Source organism: Lepidochelys kempii, chromosome 1 (genome assembly GCF_965140265.1).
Source record: "Lepidochelys kempii isolate rLepKem1 chromosome 1, rLepKem1.hap2, whole genome shotgun sequence".
Taxonomy (NCBI): domain Eukaryota; kingdom Metazoa; phylum Chordata; order Testudines; family Cheloniidae; genus Lepidochelys; species Lepidochelys kempii.
Window position 1 is genome coordinate 327,677,725 of NC_133256.1, and position 22,286 is coordinate 327,700,010.

Here is a 22,286-nt window from a genome sequence, read left to right on the forward strand (position 1 = left end):
CACACACACCCTGCTCCCTGTCCCCTGACCGCCCCCGGAATCCCCACCCTGACTGCCCCCCGTCACCCCATCCAACCCCTCCTCTCATTCCTGATTGTCCCCCTCTTCCCCCCGGACCCCTGCCCCATCCAACCACTCCTTCTCCCTGTCCCCTGACTGCCCCCCCGGGACCCCTGCCCCCATTCAACACCCCTGTTCCCTGCCCTCTGACCACCCTCCCCTCCCCCCAACTCCCCTACCCTCTATCCAACCCCCCCGTTCCGCCCCCTTACCGCGCTGCCTGGAGGACCTGGCTGGAGCCCGGCTGGAGCCCGCCACGCACAGCTCAGCTCAGAGCACCAGGTCAGGCCAGGCTCTGCGGCTGCACTGCCCCAGGAGCTCACTGCCCTAAGCATTGCGCCAGCGGTGCAGCGAGGTGAGGCTGTGGGGGACGGGGAATAGCAGGGGAGGTGCTGGGGAGTAGCCTCCAGGGCCAGGATCTCAGGGGCCGGGCAGGAGGGTCCTGTGGGCCGGATGTGGCCCGCAGGCTGTAGTTTGCCCACCTCTGCTCTAGAAAGACAAGAGATTGGACCATAAAATGTCATTCTATTATTTTTATTTATTTTGTTCAGTTTAAACATTTTAGTGGTAGATTGTTTCTAGCTCTGGCAGATGACTAACTTTTTATAGTGTCTGAAAATTTTTAACATCAACATTAACTTCCTGTTATATGCGGTAGCCAACTTTGATGTGCTTGCTGATGATCAGCTGATATCACAGCTGAAGTGAAATGCCTAGAAATAAGTGATTTTTAAAGCATGGTATCTTGTGGGCTGTGAAGTCTTAGGAACACTTTAGAATGACAGTACTTTTTGTTTTAATAAGAGTTGTTGGCCAGCTTCAATCTATTCAAAAACTGCAACTGATGCAGAATTCAGCAGTGCCCTTATTAAGCAATGTTTCCTTCCTTGAGCCTATTAAACCTGTGCTCTGCACTGTGCATGTGGTTTCCGAATTAATTTTAAGATTTTGATTTTTTACCTGTAAGCCCTAAAAGGCCTAGGATCTACCTGTGTAAGACCTTGCCTCTTTCCCTATAACATGATGCTTCAGTGGCAGGATTAGTGGAGGTACCTGAGCTTGGAGCCCTTTGGGTTGATCTACATAGCATTTTGGAGTGAGTCTCTCAGATCAGGTCAATAAACTTGGGCTGACAGGATTTGCTGGATAGACAGTGCTTTGAGTTGCAGCTCTGTCTGGAACTTGGGCTCTGAAGCCCTCCTCCTCCCTACACCGCAGAGCCCGAATTGCAACTTCAAAGCACTATCTATACAGCAATTTTTAGAGCACTAGTGTCAGTCCCACTAATCCAAATCTGTCTGGGCTGGAGGCTTGCTCCAACAGTATGTGCAGACCGTACTCTTAGATAGTAGGGAGAGGGGTTGCTGGCAGAGCATTTTGGAATTTACTTCCTTCCTGAAGGAAGTCTGAGTTTGTTAGCCTTCAGGGTGTGCTGAAAGGCCCACATTTTCTCCTTTGCCTGTGAAGAATTGAGTGTGGGGTAGAGCTAGGCAGTGGTGATGGGGATTGTGTGTGGTGAGTGATTCATTTTAGTTATATTTGTTGTCACTATGTCTTTGAGTTGATTTGGGAATTTAGAATGTGTATTTTAGTGTATTTTTAAAAAACTGTCGAGCACCTAGAGCAAAAGATGGGTGCTCTTTTTTTGTTGTAGTTAGAACATATTTATCTTGATTTATACAAATCATGGGTAGTTAGTGATTGTGGAAGCAAAGGAAGTTTTAAAGGCATAGGACTAATGTTTGTTCTTACAATGACCTTTTGCCACCCTTTATTCAAACTCTCAAAAATACGCATTTGGTGAAATTCAACAAATCTACTTCATATGGTCCAGGAAAACCACTCTGAGGTCATGGGATCATGAGATTTGGAATGTCATGATGACAGCTTCTGCTATCTCTTTACTGTGTGTTTAAAAAATTGTGTCCCAAAGGGCAAAAATCGATGTGCACAGAAATCTCAACTTGCATCTATCTGGCAAGGACAGGGGAATATGAACAGTAAAATACATAGTTATGCTATTCCAAAGTACAAAATGATATGTAAATTGCATGAATTTTTCTTTTTTTTATTTAAACGTATTGCAGCTTGCCTCTACCGCTTGGATGCGTTATAATGCTATATACAGCCATTTTTAGTAGAAATAATGTAAGTTTTTAGGTGTACATGTTTGTCCTCTATTCTGTAGTACAGCCAAGCTGGAATGTGATTGGAGAGAGGAAGAGCTCCTGCCCTGCAGAATACCTTTCAACTCAAGGGGAGGTACACAGGGCAGGAAGCTAAGAGACCATGGGATCTAAAGTCACCCTATCCTCACTGACTGCTATAGTACTCCTAAGGGCATTCTGCACCAAAAAATTAAAAATTCTTTGCACAATATTTTAAAATTCTGCAAGTTTTATTTGTCAATAAATAAATGCAGAGGCTCCAGCATGGCAGTGGGGAGCACAGGCCACTGGCCACACGAAGGTAGGTGATCACCCTGAAGCTCCTGCACCCCCAGGACACGGACTCAGTGGTGAAGCTGCACCCGACCCTGACATAGCACAAGGAAACACCCTTGGGCTCTTCCCCCTGCACCAGGTGTCGGGCAGGCAGACTCAACCAGGCAGGATCAAAGTGTGGAGGTGCTCAGTGTGGTTAGATCCAGGTGTGGGGTGAGAGGATTCTGTGTGGGACAGTCTGGGCACAGGCAGCTCAGTGGTGGGTCTAGGTGTGCAGGGATCTGGATGCACAGAGGCCCGTTGGGCGGGGAGGGTGTTCCAGGTGCAGCGGCAGTGGGACTCTGCAGGGGCTTCCAGGTGAAGGTGGTTGGGGCTCAGCGGGGGTTGGGAGGGGGGGTCTGGATGCTGTGGGGAGTGGGGCTTGGGGGAGGCTCTGGGTGCAACTAGTTGAGGGTCAGTGGCATGGGGGTCTGGATCTGGGGGCTCAGGGTGGTGCAGGGGGTGGGGCATCAGGGTTGTGATTTGAGTGCAGGGAGCTCAGTGGGGGTGCAAGGGTGGGGGTCCAGAGGTAGGGGATCTGAGTCCAGGGCAGCTCCAGATGCAGGGGCTGAGGTTCAGTGGGGTGGGGTTCAGGTATGGAGGGCTAGGGGGGTTCTGGATGTACCGGGTGAGGCTTGGCAGGGTTGTTTGGATATGGGAGGTCCAGATGCACGGGGGTTGGAGGAGCAGCCCCCCGTACAGTGATCCCTCCCACCACAGCTGAGAAGCAATGGGCCCTGGCCCCTCCCCTGCTGTTCCCCCTCCCCTGCAGCCTCAGCTCGCCATGCTGCCAGTGCTCTGGGGCGACTGGGCTGCGAGCTCCTGCCGGGCTGCGTGGCTGCAAGAGCCGCCTGCCTGCCCAGGTGCTGTAGACTGCGCGGTGGCGTGGCTGGCTCCGGCTGGGCAGCACGGCTACCAGTCCTGGCGCTCTGAGTGGCATGGTAAGGGGGCGGGGAGAGGGAGGGTTGGATAAGGGGCAGGGGGTCCCGGGGGACAGGGAGCAGGGAGGTTGAATGGGGGTGGGGTCCCGGGGGGGTGGTTAGGGGCGAGGGGTCCCAGGAGGGGGCGGTCAGAGGACAAGGAACAGGGCAGGTTGGATGGGCTGGAGGTTCTGAGGGGGACAGTCAGGGGGCGGGAAGTGGGAGGGGGCAGGCTGTTTGGGGAGGCACAGCCTTCCCTACCTGGCTCTCCATAGAGTTTTGGAACCCCAGTGTAGTCCTCAGGCCAAAAATTTTGCCCACCCCGATGTAGAGGATTTCACTTGTTTCTCTAGCTCAATTGTTAGTCTGTACTCTGAATCTGAAGGACAAGAATTTGAACTCTTATGCTGACCCATGTGGTGGGGGGTCCTTATCAAAGCTGGCTGGAAAACAGCCTTTTCCTCTTGAAAAATTTAAAGTAAAAAAAAATTGTCATTAATTGGAAGGAAAGAAATAAAAAATTTTAGATTTTTTTTTTCAGGAGGGAAAAAAACATGAATTTTGGGAGAACCAAAACGGAAACTTTTTGTTGGCTCACTGGGCTACTGGCTCTTCTGGGCTGCCCAAGGAAGCCCACTATCCAGAGTTGCTGGAGAGTCATGCCGTGCTGGAGGAGTTCAGTGTGCTAAGCTACAAGACAGAATGGACTGATTTAAATTACCGTTTTTCGTGATAATTTAAATCATTAAACCTTAATTTAAATTATTTATTTTAATCTTGTTTTGCATTTGTAGTTTAAAGACAAGTTCATTTTCTTTGGTATAATCATTAAACGTAATGATTTCCAGCCTTTACAATATTACTTTTTGCTAAAGAGAGGATACACTGTGTCTATTTACATTTATTTAAGCAATTATATATCTCAACATTTATTAAGATTCTTAATTTTACATTTTTTTTATAAAATGGTGAATGACACATTTCTTGTTTACTAGGTGATCATTTTTTACTCATGATTTGTGTCAAGCTGCATTTGGATGGAAATTGTAATTCAGTTAAATGCACAGCATTTTAAAATAGTTTTTATTGGTTAAGTAAAATTGTCTTAAATGAATTGGATACATAAGAAAAAAATTAAGTTCATTTTAGAGAGGTTAGCCAGAGCTCGTCTCTCTCCGGGGTGGCAGGGAACCACACCGCCTGACTACCTTTGGGAATAGTTCTTGCAGGGAATTAGTCCGGCCATGGGAGTCTTCCTCTACGCCTCAGTGAAGGTAGAAATAAACACCGTGAGCCCAAGCCCTAGGTCAGGGCGGGGCACTGGTGAGTCAGGTGCTCAGGCCCTCAGGCAGGGGCTGAGCAATAACAGTTTATAATGGCAAGCCCAGGCCCTTGGTCAGGGCAGGGCAATGGTGAGTCAGGCGCTCAGGCAGGGGCTGAGCATTAACAGCATATAATGGCAAACCCAGGCCCTAGGTCAGGGCGAGGCAATGGTGAGTCAGGTGCTCAGGCCCTCAGGCAGGCGCTGAGCAACAACAGTATGTAGTAGCAAGCCTAGGTCAGGGCGGGGCAATGGTGAGTCAGGCTCTCCCACTCCACTGTGTCCCAGCCTGGGGCCCTAGCAGCGGCAGCAGACCCACTCTGCTGCGTCTGTCCACAACACACTGACATGGGTTTTTGCAGTGCTGCAGCCAGATTAGGTCGGCTGCCTCCGGGCTACTTCCAGACTCCCCCTCTTGAGTACATGGGTCGGGGAGTGTCCTTGGAGGACCAGCACCATGGGTTCCTTGGGATAGCTGGCAAGGGGCAGACTCAGCACCTCCTCCTAGTAGCTGGTGCAGGGAAGGTCGGGCCAGTCCTTGGATTTACCGCAGGCCGGTGGGGTTTCCCAATCGCGAGCTAGACCGGAGGCGTCTGGCCTCCCTAGCAGCTGCTCTCCCTGTGAGCTCTGAGGACGGGCCTTTATACTTCCAGGGCAACGCCTGACCATCTGGAAGGCGGGCTCAGAGCTCCCTGGCTCCGCCAACTCTGGTGTCCAGCAGGACTTGTCTCTCTCTGGGGCGGCAGGGAACCACACCGCCTCACTACATTCATCAAAACATTTTGCATTTAAAACTGATTAATTAAATAAAGGAAATTTAATTCTAGCCAGTGAATTGACTTTTTTTTTTTTTTTGGATAGCATGTGCCAAATTTTCAAAGGTATATAGATGCCTGAAGTTGCAAAGAGATGCAATTTTCGAAAGAGCCTAAGTAGGTTAGGAAACTAACTCCCAGTTTGAAAATTTGAAAATCACTCTAAGCACCTATTTATATCTATAGGCACCTATATACCTCTTAAAGTCTGACCCCGTATCTTCCATGTTTTAAGAATTAGTAGGTATCCTCTTCTTCTTCATGTGTCTACAGACATCTATTCCACTCAGGTGTGCACATGCCCAGCAAACCAAAGCCAGAGAACTTTGCTTAGCAGTACCCTTTGGCCCTTGTAGCCCTTCCCAAGGCTATTTAAGTCCAATGCCATATCGACCCCACTCAGTTCCTTCCTGGCTTGAGTTGGAGCATTCTGTGTGGTATTTACCTCTCACTTGTGGTGTTAACTCAGAGTTTTCGCGGGGGGGGGGAGGGTTGTATATAATTAGTAGTAATACCCTTAGTGTTCAATTAGTTAGATTAATAGTTTTGTTTTTGCCTGGTGCAGTGCCTTCTCCAAGTTGCAAGAAGCATGTCTCATGTGGGGTAGCCATAACCAATAACGATCCCCATACTCATTGCTTTTTGTGCCTGAGGAAGGGGCATATTTAAATACTCCATATGCAAGTCTTTCACAAAGAGGACACTGTAACTAGAGACTTGCGCCTAAAGCAGCCCCTGATAGAGCAAGCCATGAGGCCCATTATGGTTCCAGAACCAGATCATCTGGCCTCTTAGAGGCCTTTGGTGCTGCTGAGACTCTTCTCCAAGGAGGAGGAGAGACTGTTACCTTTCCTCTCATCCCCTGAGAAAGAAGACTTATAAAACTGACCATAGTCATTCTAAGGTTCAGGGAGTTTCTTTATCCTTTTCTAAGTGGGGTGCTGGCCGCAACCAGGTTTCCTTGAGTACACAGGATAGAGCAGGGCACTTTACCCACTCTCCAGTGTCATGGTAAGATCGTTTACAGCACCGTATTGTCGACTTGGTACCATTAGTAGAGCGGCTGTTGAATCTGGTACCAACAACGTGGGTCTTAACACTGACCATACTGACTCCACAGGCTTTTCAAGCACCTGCAGATTTACTCTGCCTTTCTGTGCTGGACTCACCTGTGATACAGGAGTCTTCAGCTGTGGCTGTGATCTTTGGACCGTCTGGGTTGGTTGCCTCAGAATACAGGCTGTTGCAAGTGTTGTCTCTGTCACCATTTAAGAATCAGGCTGCAGAGACAAGACCACTCTCCTTGTTGGCACTGAGGGAACTCTTGTATACTGATTCCATCTTCAGCCCTCAGAGACAGTGTTGGCTTCTACAGGTCTGATATGGGCTGGAGCTACGAATGCAGTACATGCGTCTACTTTGATACCAATGTCTATTCCAGTATTGAGTGTTAGTGCTGCCTTAATGACACTGCCAATATTCAAGGCACTGACTGCTCTGTCTTCTTCTGTGCCCATATACTGTGCCGATGAGTCAGTCAGGACATGTGATGGCTCCACCAGGCATGGCTCTTCCATCCCCTTTGGATTGTTTGGAGGGTTCCTTGCGTTCAAGTTCAGAGTCAGCTTCCACTTTTTCTTCATCCATATACCAAGCTCGAAAGTCTTCAAGATCTTTAGGGGATCATGATTAGTACCAGGATCGGTACCATTTTTGCAATAGAGTTAGGGGTTCATAGCCTAGTTCCTACTGGCCCCCAATGCCATGTCTATTTCCTCCATGGCATTCATGCAGTCATTCCAGGGCATGATCATCAAACCCTCTTCCTGTCTCGCCTCCTGACCCAGCTAGGCTGGAGATGCATACTGAGATGGCGCTCTCTGAGCTGATTCATCTGAGCAGGAGTAAGCAGGATCCCAACAGAGCCCACTGGCCCCACTGTCCTTTTCATCTTGTTCATAGGACAGTTCCACTCTACCAGGTTCCTCCCCTCCTGTGCCTGAGGATTTTAAGTCGTATCAAGATCTTCTAAGGTGAATGAATACAACTTTGGGCATTCAGGCAGTTTTTTCAGGACAATACCCATACATGAGTAGATATTCTCCAGTGTTCAGTTCCAGAGAGTAGGTCTTCCTGTAAATGAAGCACGTTGGCATACCCCAGTTTTCTTACTGCCCACAGCGAAGTGCGCTGACAAATGGTATTATGTCCCTATGCAGGGTTTTGAGTGCTTCTTCTGACATCCAGCCCTTAACTCTTTGGTTGTAATGGCCATAAATGACGGATAGTGAAGGGAGATTTAAGTCAGTGCTGAAAGACATAGTCTAAAACAGGGGTGGGCAAACTTTTTGGCACGAGGGCCACATTGGGTGCGAAACTGTATGGAGGACTTGGTAGGGAAGGCTGTGCCCCCCAAACAGCCTGGCCCCTGCCCCCTATTCGCCCCCTCCCACTTCCCATCCTGACTGCCCCCTCCTGGGACCCCCCTCCCCAAACTGTCCCCCGGGATCCCACCCCCGATCCAACCCCCCCCTCCCTGTACCCTGACTGCCCCAACCTATCCACACCCCTGCCCCTGCCCAAGGACTCCCATGCCCTATCCAACCCCTCCTGTTCCTTGACCCCTAACCGCCCCAAAACCTCCGCCCCATCCAACTGCTCCCTGTTGCCTGACTGCCCCCAGGACCTCCGCCCCAACTGCCTCCCTGCTCCCTGACTGCCCCCCGCCCCAACTGCCCCCTGTCCACTGACTAACCTGGCAGGCACTATCAAAGTATGATTTGTAAATTGGGAGACTATGTACAAATGTACAGATAAATTACCAGAATCCTCCAGAGAAGAGTTTAATGTTTGCATTGAGGAAGGCTGTCTAATCACTAAGACATCTCTACAATCAGCACTGGATATGGCGGATGCCTCCAATATTATGGCCTCAACTGAAATAATGAGAAGAGCTTTGTGGTTATGGAACTCTGGCATAGCCCCTGAGGCCCAACCAAGCATGGAGGATTTACCAATTGATGGTTTAGTTTTTGTTTTCAGAGAAAACTGGAGAGACATTACACTCTTAAAAAAAAAAAAAAAAGACTCTCAAACTACTTTAGGTTCATTGGGAGTGTATACCTCAGCGATAGAGATGTCACTCGGGGAGTCAGCAACAATAGTAGCAACATTACCGACTACATTTCCAGTGGTTCTTCCAGCATTCGGCTTATCGAGATAGAGAGCAGGACTTCTCCAGGAAAAGACATCAGTCGCAAAGGAGAAGGCCTTGTCATTCTAATGTCAACCAACCAGATCATCCTCTACCAGCTTTGGGCAAGCAGTTAATTTGACTCTCCTATTGAAGGCAGCATTCTACGTGAGATCTTCTTGATTGTATCTGGACAGCCTCTCCTGTTTTTTCAGTGATTGGGAAGCAATAGCCAATCACAAGTTGATCCTAAGCACTGTGAGTTCAGGTTATGCCGTCCAATTCCTGTCCATACCTCTTTCCCACCCACCTATCTCCTTTCTTTTCAGGGACAACTCTTGTGAGTCACTGTTCGTTCAGCAGATCCAGACTCTCTGTGCTTTGGAAGCCATAGAGGAAGTTCCCTGTCAGCAGTGAGGAAAGGGGAGCACTGCTACTTTTGATGCCCAAGCCCATGTTTTCCTGTACCTAGACAATTGGCTAATGAAGGGCAAATCAGAAGATCAAGTCCTCCATCATGTCCAGCTCATGTTAGATCTGGGGCTGATTTTAATCAAAGAAAAGTCAATGTTTAATTCCAACACAAAAAATCAAGTTCATTGGACCCTACTAGACTCTACGAGTGTGAGGACCTTTCTCCCTCAAGACAATTCAGAACAATTAATCACCTATTTGTACCTTCAGTCTCATGCTTCAGCTACAGTCCATGTGTGCCTTCAGGTTACTAGGTAGAGTTGCCAACTTTGGTTGGATGAATTCCTGGAGATTTCATCATATGACATAATCTTTAATTAAAGCTTATAATTCCTGGAGACTCCAGAACAATCATGGAGGGTTGGCAATCCTATTACTATGCCATGTGGCTCCAGCATGCAAGATTGTGCCTTCATCCTCTTTAGTTGTGGTTGAAGTTGCCTATCACCTGAATTGTTAGTCTTTGGACAGCCTTGTGTGAGTGCCACCAGCAACTCTGGAGACCCTGCAGTGGTGGACAAATCAGATCAGTGTTTGTGAAGGTGTTCCCTTTGACCATCCTACACAATAGGTTGGCGAGAACATCTGGAAACATTGAAAGTTTGAGGTTTGTGGACAGAACAGGAAGCATCTCTTCATATAAACATCCTGAAGCTTCAAGCCATTTGCAATGAGTGCCATGTCTTTTGGACACAGATCAAGGGCACAGTGGTTCATATCCTCACCAACAATACCACCGCAATGTATTATGTGAACAAGCATGGAGAAGCCCACAACAGCCAACTTTGTCAGGAAGCAATGAAGTTTTGGCAATTGTGTATCAGGGAAGACGACATTCTCACAGCTGCTCACTTGCCAGATGCTCAGTGTCACTTGGCTGATCACCTCAGCAGGAACTTTTCCCAGAATCTCTGAAGAGTGGCGTGCTGTCAAAGACAAGAAGTGCAGTCAGTTTTTGCTCCTGAGCAGGTTTCAGTCCAGCCTTATTAACTGACCCCTTCCATTTGAATTGCAGATTGGCACTGATGTATGCCTTCTTCCCCACTCATTCCCTAGATGATTCTCATGCTGAAGCTGGATCATGCCAAGATGATACTCATTGCACCAGCTTGACCGAGACAGTGCTAGTTTTCCAGCCTTCACAGATTTATTTTCCTCATTCCTGACCTGCTGACACAATGCCACCGTCAGATATGGTATCCAATGCTGAGCAGTCTGTACCTGATGGCATGTATGCTGCATGGTTAGATGAGCAGGAAGAACAATATTTGCAAGCAGTGCGGCAAGTACTGCTTAATAGTAGAAAACTTTCTACTAGGGCTACCTATTTGGCTAAGTGGGAAGTGTTTTTTGGTTTGGTCAGAATTCAGCCAACGCTAGTATGTATTCAAGACATTTTGGATTACCTGTTGCATCTTAAGTTCTCAAGTCTGTCGCTCAGCTTGTTGAGGGTCCACTTAGCAATGATCTTAACATTATATCCTCTGATCCAAGGGAAGCTGGTATTTTTCAATTGCATTGTAGTTAGATTTCTGAAAGGTCCACCTCTTTCCACTTGTAAAAGAATAGATTCCTTTGCGGGACCTCGATACTGTACTGGCTGCCCTCGTGGGTCCTCTGTTTGAGCCCCTAGCCACTTGCTGTGTCTCTACTGTGCCAAAAGACAGCTTTTCTTGTTGCCATAACTTCTACAAGGAGGGCTACTGATTTGCAGGCCTTCATGGCACAGCCTCTGTATCTGATCAGTTTTTCGAAGACCAGGTATCCTAAGTTTTTGTCTGAAGTGGTGTCACACTTTCACCTTAACCAAACCATATAGTTACCTGTATTTTTTCCTAAGCCTATCTCAAATGCAGATGAGCAGTGACTTCATTCCTTGGTGATTTCTGCACACGCTGTTTCCAGATGAATTACCACAGCATATGGGGTAACTCAGTCCAGACCTCCATGGCCACAGAGACTGGTGGTTCATTTGACAAGGGATCAAGCGCCTTTTGTTGTGCTTCTTAGTGACTTTTCTATATTGGACTTTTGCAGGGCCACTACCTGGTCTTCCACACACATTTTTACGAAGCATTATGCTATTACGACAGCATCTAGATCAGACACAGAATTTGGACAGGCAGTTCTAGCAAGAATTTAAGAAGACTCTGAGCTACACTTCCATTCATTACTTGAGTCACCTGAGTGGAATACACATCTGCAACTGCTTGAAAAAGGAAAAAAATGGTTTACCTGTGCTGTAACAATTGTTCAAGATATAGGTGCAGAGGTTTATTCCAGGACCTATCCTCTCTGCTTGGAGTCTTCCATCTTAAGATTCTGGTGCGAAGAAACTCAGGGGAGTCAGGGTGGTGCCACCCTTAAATAGCCATGAGAGGGGCTATGAGGACCAGTGGATGTGAGTGGAGTTCCCAGTGGTACGGTTAAGCAAAGTTCTCTAAAGCTTCAGTGTGCTGGGCATGCACATACCAGAATGCAATACATGTCTGCACCCACATCTCAGAGAACAACAGTTACCCTACACCTGTTTTTATTCATAGATGAAAGAGTAAAACTAACTTTCTTGCTTTTTCAACTCCCATTGGTTTCTCGGTTTTGAATAACTAGTCCAAATAAAGAAAATATTCTCTCTACACCTGCTAGATAAGCTGAAACCAAAAATAATTAAGGCTAAAGCTTTTCTCCACAACAGAAACTGAAAATACAGACACTTGGAAAAAATGTAAATACCACCTGTTCCTTCATTATGAACACTGAATATGATTTAGTTAGTTAATGCAGTACATGACATTGTAATACGTTTATAAAGCTTGAGTTGGCCTCAGAAGATGTTTTCCCCAAGCTCTGTGTATAGTTTAAAAAGCAGCACCCTTTAACTTCTTAAACTTTGAGTAGGGGTCATTGATGCAGCATATTTTTTATTTACTTAAAATGATGTTAATAATTATAGTAAGTTTAGGCCCTGACATAGGTTGTCATGATTTCAAATTTAATTTTAAATAGGTTTGTTTATTTATCATCAGACTTTATCTACCCTGCTGCCTCTGGAACTTGGAAGCCAGAGAGGCTGCTGAGCAGCCAGGAATCCTGGTCATCTGTACATTGCACACAGTGATGGAATTTGTTCTTCCAGTTTTCTTTTTAAATGGTTTATTCCCAGTGAATAAACATCCTTAATAACTGGTTCTATAGTTAAAAAGCATTATCTGTCAGTTATGGTGTGACAGGCATTTCAGTTTGGTCATTTGTGTTGCACATCAATTGCTTCTATTCCATGTTGGCATGTATGCTGCCCAGTGATTGTTCATCAGAAGTCCAAATTTTATGTTTCTGTTGTTTCTAACGTTTAAACAAAAAAAAATGCGTAAAAATACCTTTCAGGCCACCTTAATGTGTCATGAAACAAAAGAACAAACTGACGACTCCAATTTATCTAAAATCCTTTTGCAGGTCATCTTTAAGCTTCTATCAGGGAAAGAAGGCAAGTATGTATGCAGCTTTGTGGGAGGGGAAGAAACGTACCTTTACCCAGAGTGCCTAAATATCCTAGGTAATATACTGTGTTGGGATTCCAATGTCCTCAGTGTAATTCTTTTCCGAAATAGAACAATCAAAAAGAATAATCCTTCATCCACTGTTGTCTTTGATACCTTTCTGCATCTTGTCCAGTACATCTCAAGCTATGCATTTTTTGCCAGAGGGAACTTAGGCATTAGCTGTATTGTCTTATTTCTAGATTATCCTTATGCAGCAGTTGGTAATGTTCAGATGGCAAGATGGCAATGGAGTTGACAGCTTGATAAGATAATAGAAGAATATTCATTCATGGATTTTTAAGGCCAGAAGTGATTATTATGGTTATCTAGTTTGACTTCTTGTTTTGTATGATACAATATGCACAAAATTCAAAGTTGACCTGCAGAAGAGTTTGAGAATTGGGTGTTTACCTTTTGTGTAACACTTCATTTTAAAAAAATCAGCTTGTCTTTCTTCCTTTTAGAAAGATCAGGAATATTATGTTGTGCCATGTATTCTCTGGTTTTGTGAAAGGATTTCTTGGAATTTATGAACTCTTCATATTTAACTGAAATAGTGGGAGTATTTGAATCTTTAACAAAGATATCCTTTCTCCCACGTGCTCATTATCATTAGAATTGTAAACGTTAATAAAAACAACTTAAAACAGCCGAACAAATTTCTTTCCTTTTAAGTTACTCAGTTTTCAGTCTTGAGATTTCACTAGTTATTCAGTCACCATAGTGTCTTTCAGGGTAGACAAGACCTGAATTTCTGAAGAGGCAGTAAAAAAATAATCTTTTTTGGGGGAAGAGACAGAACATTAAACTTCCATAGCTTCATTATACATCATTAAGAGAAAAAAAAAGTATAAAAATCCTATTTTTTTCTTTTCAAGCTATCTATAACGTTTTTAGATTTATTCCATTGTTTGGTTTATTTACTTGGCTATACACAAATTTACTAAAAAGCACCCATCAAATTCTCTAGGCAACCTTGACAGACTTTTTAAAACACACAAATAAATAAACAGACTTGCCATTTCTCCCAGATATATTAACCCAGCAAGAACAAAATAATTACACAAAAAACTGCATTAAAGAATGTTAATATTGTAAAGTCAAGCACTCAAAGATCAGGAAATGCCAGAACTGAGGTTGCCTGTGGGATTTTCAAAGTTTATAACTTGGTGGCCTTGGGTGGATTTTTCACGGGGACAGTAAGGGTATGTCTACACTGCAATGTAAGCCCAGGATTAGTGGAACTCAAGTCAACTGACCTGTGTTAGAAAACCCTGGACTTCGGGTCAAAATACAATATAGACACTCACGTTAAGAGTTTTCTAACCCTTGCTCAAACCTAGGGCTCTAGCATCCATGCTGCAGTGCACAGACCTCAGTCAAAGTAACCACATCTGAATCCTTAGTGTTTCCCTCCCACCCCACCCCCCAAATGTGGCTGTTCTAGGCCTAGGACTGTGGTACATGGTGTGGAGTAAAGTTTTCCCACACTGCATGTTACCAGGAAGCAACTTGCTTTTTGCAAAAGGCTTGGTCAGTTTGTGCTCCATTGCAAACCCAGGAGGCTCTCTGATAGTGTGCTTGCAGATCAGAGATCAGAGAAGAATGGATTAACACTGACCTGCACTGCTGACTTTTGGAAATCGGGGGAGGGACTTCCATTGTCAGTAGTTTGTTTGGATAGAAAGGACTAAGGAAGTTGTCCCGTGGAATTGTGGGATTCTTCCGACTAATTCCTGGAATCTAAGTCAAGCGGGGCTGCATCTACACTGCAAAGCAACAGGACTTGGACCCTGGGTTCTGGCTTAACTCGAGCTCAGAACTTCCAGCTCTGCAGAGTCTGAGTCCTGGGTTAGCACAAATGCAGTGTAGACGCAAGTGGGTTAGGCTTGAGCCTGAGCTGAAGCATCGGTTTACGTTGCAGTGTAGATATACACCAAAAAATACCTCTCTGACTCTAGAACAGTGATTTTCAACCTTTTATTATTTTCGGACCCCCAAAAGATTTCAAATGGAGGTATGGATCTCCTTTGGAAATTCAGCTCGTGTCTGCAGACCTCTCCCATAGAAGAAAAACTAACTGGACAGAATTCAACTATAAATGTTGCACATGCTCAGCACGGCATTTGACACAGTGTGAGAAAGGGGCTAAACTGTGGGCTTTTATGGTAACGACAACACTTCCGGGTTTTGACCTGTAGGTCAAGGTGTTCACATAATTTTCATCAGAAAAATGGAATGCCTTTTCTGGGATCTGAAATCATAGTCACCTTTCGTGGACACTTAGACATAGTCTGCAGACCCCAAGTTGAAAACAGGGTCTTAAAATGGGAAATGTTGGGCAACCTTAACTACAGGTGTCATAGCCTATAGAAATTACAGCATTGTTAGAAAAACGATTAAAGACTGAAATGAGCTTCCAATAAAGCACTCTCTTCTTTTAAATCTTTTTGTACTTTTCTCTAACGAAATTACTTAGGTATTTGTTTTTAAAATTTTTATACTTTGTAAAAGAAAACATCAATCTTTTTGATGAAACATGAAAGTTGAGCTAAACCACAAGTCAGAAAAATGAATTAAAATTAATTCTGCCCTGTTGCATGTGTAGGGGTGTGTGTACACATCCACATTGTGACAGATGTCTCATTACATGAACACAAAGCTTATTTAGTAATACATAAATCTACTGAACATTTTGAAAGGCTTTAGAAAGAGAAACAGTTGATGCTTTGAATTGCAGATTGTCTATTTTGAGTAGTTGTATAATGAGATCATGTAAATGCATAAAGTAACAAGATAAAGTTAAGGCCACTATAGGAACCTTAGCATTGAGTTGTCTGAATTTTTAAATTGTGCAAAAATATTGTCTCTTTTTTCATTTCACTCTCAAGTTTATGATGCTCAGGAGTGAGGTATAAAAATGTGACTTCATTTGTATCTGAGAATGGAGATGACACTTCTTCATTTTGACTGACTAACTTGTAACAATTAGAGGTATCCAAAGAGTCAGAACGTAATTCAGTTCTAAATATTAATGGATTAATTATTGTAGTTGGGCTATTTTGATTGAAGGATGCTTGTAGGTGTTTTTCACATCTTGTATATTTAAAAAGTTGGCTAAAGTGTCAGAGCCACAGGCAGTTGCTCTTTTTATTTTTAATGCATGTATATGATCACATTTCTTTCAAATTCAAATCATAGAACCATAGAGTTAGAAGGGGCCACAGTGGTCATCTAGTCTAATCCCCTACCAAGATTGAGGATTTGTTGTGTCTAAACCATCGAAGACAGATGGCTATCCAACCTCTTTTTGAAAACCTCCAGTGACGGAGATTCCATGATTTCCCTAGGCAATTTATTCCATTGGAAGTTTTTCCTGAGATTTACTCTAAATCTGCTATGCTGTAGTTTGAACCTATTCCCCTTTAGTCCTGCCCTCTGTGGCAAGGGAGAACAGTTTTTCTCCATCTTTCTTATGGAAGCCTTTCAGGTTATCTGAAGACCGCTATCATGTTCCCCCCTCAGTCTCCTCTTTTCCAAACTAAACAGATCCATTTCTTTCAGCCTTTGCTCATATGGCTTGCATTCCATCCCTTTGATGATTTTTGTCACTCACCTCTGAATACTTTCCAGTTTCTCTACATCCTTTCTTATACATTGGTGACCAAAATTGGACACACTACTCCAGCTGAGGCCTAACTAGCACTGAGTGGTACTATCGCCTCCTGTGACTTGCATGCTATACCTCTGTTACTGCAACCCAAAATTGCATTTGCTTTTTTTGCAACAGCATCGTATTGTTGATTCATGTTGAGGTTGTGATACACCACAACTCCCAGATCCTGCTCAGCTGTGCTGACGCCAAGCCCGTTATCCCCCATTCTGTATTTGTGCATTTGGTTTTTCTTCCCTAAGCATAGCACTTCACATTTGCTTTTGTTGAAGTTCATTCTGGTGTCTATAGACCAATTCTCCAATTTATCAAGATCCCTTTGAATTTTAGTTCGGTTCTCCAAAGTGTTTGCATCCCCCCAACCCCCTCCCCCGCCATCTACAAATTTGATTAGTATGCTCTCTTTTCCTACATCCAGATCATTAATAAAGATGTTAAATAACACTGGACACAGAACAGATCCCCATAGGACCCCACTTCAGACCTCTTTCTAATCTGACATCATTCCATTAATAGCTACTCTTTGTTGTTTAACCAATTATGTATCCCCTTAATGGTAATTCTACAAAGCCCATGTTTCTCCAGCTTACTTATGAGATTGTGATGTGGGACTGTGTCAGAAGCCTTGCTAAAATCCAGGCATCTTATGGCCACCGCATTCCACCTGTCCACCAAACCAGTAATCTTGTCAAAGATGGAAATCAGTTTGGCATGATTTGTTCTTGGTAAATCCATCCTGGCTGCTAGAGATCACCCCTTCATCCTCCAGGTATTTGCAAATGGCATACAAGTAGCTTCCCAGGTATCAATGTCAGGCTGACTGGTCTTCAGTTCCTTGCCTCCTCCTTTTCAAAGATGGACACTACACTAGCCCTTCTCCAGTCATCTGGGACCTCTCCTGTCATCCAATTTGTGTTGTAAGCTTTGGAAATTCTCATTAGAGTACTGTCAGTGTCTAAATTTCATAAGGGAACATCCTAGTTTAGCACAGAATTTATAATTTGGTGTCTTAATGTAATGATGGAGGTTACATACCTGACTAACTCACTATTCTGTTAAAACAAACAAACAAAACCAACCTGATGTTCAGATTCTTTAGTTTCATCGCTGAGATTGTAAGTTATTGAAGAAAAACAGCACATGGCCTAAACATTTATCTCAGTTTTAAATTAACTGTAATTTTTGGTCTGCCAACTCTTTAGAACTTAGAGTAGCCCCATGTGTTAGTCACCAAGTAATTAGAAACAAAGATGAATTAAAGGGACACAATCAGCTTGTGTTTTGTTTTGTTTTTTAAATAATTGACTTTTTTGAAGTCCCAGGTGTTTCAGCACCTATTAAATATATTTTGAATAAAAAACAAAAACTTTTTTTATGTAAGGTGTTTTCGCCTCCCCTATTCTTCAGTAGTCTTTACAGAAGAGAGAAACAATTAAAATAACTGTTAGGTTGGTGTTCCTTAGACTTTTGAAAGTTGAGCCCTCCTTCAGAAATCGGTTATGCCCCTCTTCAACTATGCCATGTTAGCGGGGCCTTAGGGGGAAACTTGAACTGACACTTTTCCATATCTTCATCTGCCCACTTCCAGAGCAAGTGCCTTGCAACCCTGCAAGGGAGATGCACTTTGTGTATCTGACAATACTTAATGCAGTTTTTCCCATCGCCCAGGGAAGATGTTTTCAATAACTTACAGTTATCCTGTTAATTGCAACTCCAGTATGCACAACATTTTACACCAGAAATGGTTTTCAGGTAGGCATTGTTCCTATACATATTTCCGCAACCAGTCACTTCATATTATTACAGAATAGAGCAGACACTTCGACAATTACGTTTGTCTTTAATATATGCCTAAAACCCTCTATTGAATCCCCTTTCCCATCAGTGTAATATTTGAATATCATCCAATTCCTCTCATCCTTTCTACCCTATAGGAGAAATAGCATGAGTAGCTTGTGAGTGGGTGTGTGTGCGTATGTATGCTGTTGAAGGAGAGCTGAGTTTTGGATTCAGATGTGAAAGTAATAAGGAACATGGTAAGTCTTGCTTTTTGTGAGAGTGGGTTCCGTTATCTGGGGTCCAGCACCTGTGAAAATTCTCTCCTGTGTTCTTGAGCCTCTTCCCTATGGTTGACAGTTTCATGGTTCTAACTGAATGATGCAGCTATTGTGGGAAGTCATGGTTGTGGGATGAGAGGTGAACTTTCATGGAGGGTTTTGAATATTGGGAGAGAAATGAGGAACTGGACTCTGAATTCAACAGGGAGCAGAAGAAAAGAGCAGAGCAAGGCACTCACAGCAACTTGAGTTGCTGTATTCATTGTGTAGCTTCATTCTATTTATGAGTGAGTTATAGTAATCAAATCCTAGAGGTCACAAATGCATGGATCACTGTGGCCAGGTCTGTGTTTGATGTACAATCTTCTGGCCAGTTGCCAATAGAAATGAGTGGATTTTTGCAGGCTTGGCTCTTTGGACTCTGCTACTGTGTGACCAAAGGACCCTGCAGCTGCAGAAACAATGAGGAGTCCTTGTGGCACCTTACAGATTAACAAATTTATTTGGGCATATGCTTTTGTGGGCTAAAACCCACTTCATCAGATGCATGGAGTGGAAATGCCCAAATAAATTTGTTAGTCTATAAATTGCCACAAGTATTCCTTGTTGTTTTTGCTGATACAGACTAACACAGCTACCACTCTGAAATTTACACCTGCTGATTGAATTAATCTGAGGTTATCTCCCCCCACTAGGGGGGAATGTTATAAAGAAGATAAGTTCTTCCCTCTTTCGAGCATTACCTCAGTCTTGCATAGATTCAGTTTTGTCCTGCTACTTTCATCCAGGTGATGATTTCAGCTAGGCTTTGAGAAAGCTGGGAGATGATGCTGGGCACATTGGCATAAAGGAAATGTGGAGCTAGATGTTGACCATCAACTTTTAGTATCTCAGCCCATGTTATCTCTCCAGTTCTCCCAGAGGCTAAACAATATAGGGAAGATGATGGAACCTTATAGGGTTCCATAGGGGACAGCTTTTGAGATGAATAGTTGCCCACAAATAAGTGTCTCTGTTTGGCTAGAAGCATGTCAGAATATTTCTCTCCATCCCTAGGGCAACTTTAAAGGTAGGACACAAGTATTTGGCGATCTTCCTTTGTCATTGTACAGAAGGAAATTATTTATCAGAGCAACAAGTGCTCTGTCTGTACCATTCTCTAGCCTGACAGTCTATTAGTAGAACATGCTAGAACATCTAACCTCTGCCTTTCTTCATGATGAAAGACCGTCACTGTCGGTGGCACTGGTAGAAACTGGTTAACTGAATTATATTCCTGAAAGTGGTTAGTGTGGTGTAGCTGAAGAGTTAGTCACTAACAGGCTTTTTCAAATTTCTTTTCAAACTGGAGTTGTAAAATTCATTTTTAGATTATGTTTGCTTTGTTCTTGCTACAGAGACTAACAAAGTCTGTAGCAATTTAAATTGTGGCCCTGACTCTGCTTTTTTTTTTTTTTTGGTAGGCCTGAGCAACCTCGTATAACCAAAGATGTAATTTGTTTTCATGCTGAAGATTTCTTAGAGGTAGTTCAGCGAATGCAATTAGATTTGCATGAGCCTCCACTCTCACAGGTAAGCTTATTGTGAATTATTAATCATGAATATTTCTCATGTTTTAGAATAGATTTTTCATCTTTAATCTCATTTTTCCTCCTCCAGTGTGTCCAGTGGGTTGATGATGCAAAACTTAACCAACTGCGAAGGGAAGGCATTCGATATGCTAGGATTCAATTATATGATAATGACATTTATTTTATTCCAAGGAATGTTGTGCACCAGTTCAAGACAGTTTCAGCTGTATGCAGTTTGGCTTGGCACATTCGGCTCAAGCTATATCACTCAGAGGGAGAAGTTTCTCAAAATGCAAGCACCTATGAAGCAGGCACATCTGCAGACCCCATGTCTTCGGTTATTGGACTTCAGACTGACAATGTAATCTGTACAATAAGCAAAAATACCTCCGAAGACACCAAATTTTCAGATACTCTGCAAACTAAATATGTACAGCAGGAGTTCACACAGATAAAACATGAACTTATTGCATCTCACCGAATTAAAGAGGAATCCATGAATGTTAATCACCCTGAGAAGACAATGGCACCTAATGATATGGAATGTCAGAATGTCAAAGGAAAATTGGATAATGTTGAATTGACAGGATTTAAGTGTAAAGTGGACTCTAAATTTGAACCTGGCAATGACTTACAGGATAAGTTGTGCTCTGGAAGTCACATAAGTCTATATGATACAAGACAACAGGGTTCAACATATCCAAATCTGCATGGACAAAGAGAAGATGACTTTTTGTGCTAAATTTGTACATATCGTTTTAAATTCCTTTTTAAACTGAATGACGTAATAATGTAAAGATTCATAAATTCTGTGAGGCAAGCTTGTGACTTGCCCTCGCATCTGTTACAGAAAATAGTTTATGTAGCTTTGTAACATTCCTCAGTGCCTGTCCATAACTGTGAAGTATCAAAGCACTTAGGGCCAGATGCACTGTAAACACTGCAGGTTTAACATAAAGAAGTCTTTAAATAATTTGAGTTGTAGGTTTTAGAGTAGAGCTGACATTTAACATATATATTTTTTGTAAGATGAGCCAGAATTCTTTTTGACAATTCCAGGCTTTTCCATAGAGCTTATTTATACCAATTTTTTTCATTTTAAATGTGTCAGCACTGTAGTGTAAATAGCTTTTTTAAAAATCTTTTTAGTGTGATTTATACTGAAATGTGAGCCGCTTAATAAAGGTTCAGAATAACAAATTGGTTTTATTTTTGTGTCTGCAGAAAAGAACTCATTTAAACTGCCTCTTTAAACTGTTATGTTTCTACTTGTGCTGTACTTGTTGGAAGACCCAGTTGTACCCTTGCTTGTTTCTGGAGTGAGGAGCTGCAGCAGATAAACAGATAGCCTGGGGTATTCTGTATTTGTAAAGAAAGATCAGTCTGAATGCCCTCTACAGGACTACTTGCAGCTGCTTGTTAAAAGTGTACCATGCACTCCTTCCTGTCTGCTGGCAGATGAACAGGAGAGGCCCAGCCTTATACACAGTCCTTTAGTGTCTGGAATTCAACGGGGTCTCCTGTGTGCTCCAGGAGTACTGTCCGCAGCATTCTTTATCTCTGCAGGTGTGCTGGAAATAGGGAGTTTTAAGGCTTCCTTTTGCCCTCATTTTCTTTCCCCATGCATCTCACATGATTAGCCAGAACTTAGCCCTTTATCTTAACATGTAGACTGGAACTTTTCCTACATCTAGTTTCTGACTAAATTAGAGCAGTATTTTACAAAAATTAAGTTTTGTTTTTACATCATTTAAGACTGACTTTCTCAAACTTTATTGCACTGTGACCCCCTTCTGACAACAAACATTACAACACAACCCCGAGAGGGGGGACCGAAGCCTGAGCCCCCCTAAGCACCACTGCCCTCGGGGGGGGGGAGGGGGGGCAGCGTTCCCTCTAATTTTTCCCACCCATGTGCGGAATGAATTTTGTTATGTGCACCAATATGGAGGTGATGTGTGACACATCACCTTCATATCAGTGCACCTAACAAAATTTATGTGGTGGGGTGGGGCTGAGAGGTTCGGAATGTGGGAGGGGTCTTAGGGCTGGGGCAGAGAGTTGGGGGGTGAGGACTCCGGCTGGGGGTGCAGGCTCTGGGGTGGGGCTGGGGATGAGGGGATCAGGGCTGGGGCAGAGGGTGCAGGGGATGCAGGCTTTGGGGGAATTTGAGGTGCAGG

General features: G+C 43.8%; 1 protein-coding gene across 7 annotated transcripts in view; it reads left to right on the forward strand.

Annotated features, from left to right (window-relative positions):
- The window catches only part of RSBN1L (round spermatid basic protein 1 like), a 94,241-nt gene extending 72,935 nt beyond the window's left edge, over window positions 1-21,306 (forward strand). For all 7 annotated transcript variants that reach the window (XM_073328573.1, XM_073328571.1, XM_073328574.1 and 4 more), the window contains 2 exons: window positions 19,999-20,107; window positions 20,195-21,306. In XM_073328573.1, coding sequence (XP_073184674.1) covers window positions 19,999-20,107; window positions 20,195-20,848 — 763 coding nt within the window. In that variant the 3' untranslated portion in view covers window positions 20,849-21,306. The remainder of the gene's footprint in view (window positions 1-19,998; window positions 20,108-20,194) is intronic.
- Window positions 21,307-22,286: the final 980 nt, after the last annotated feature.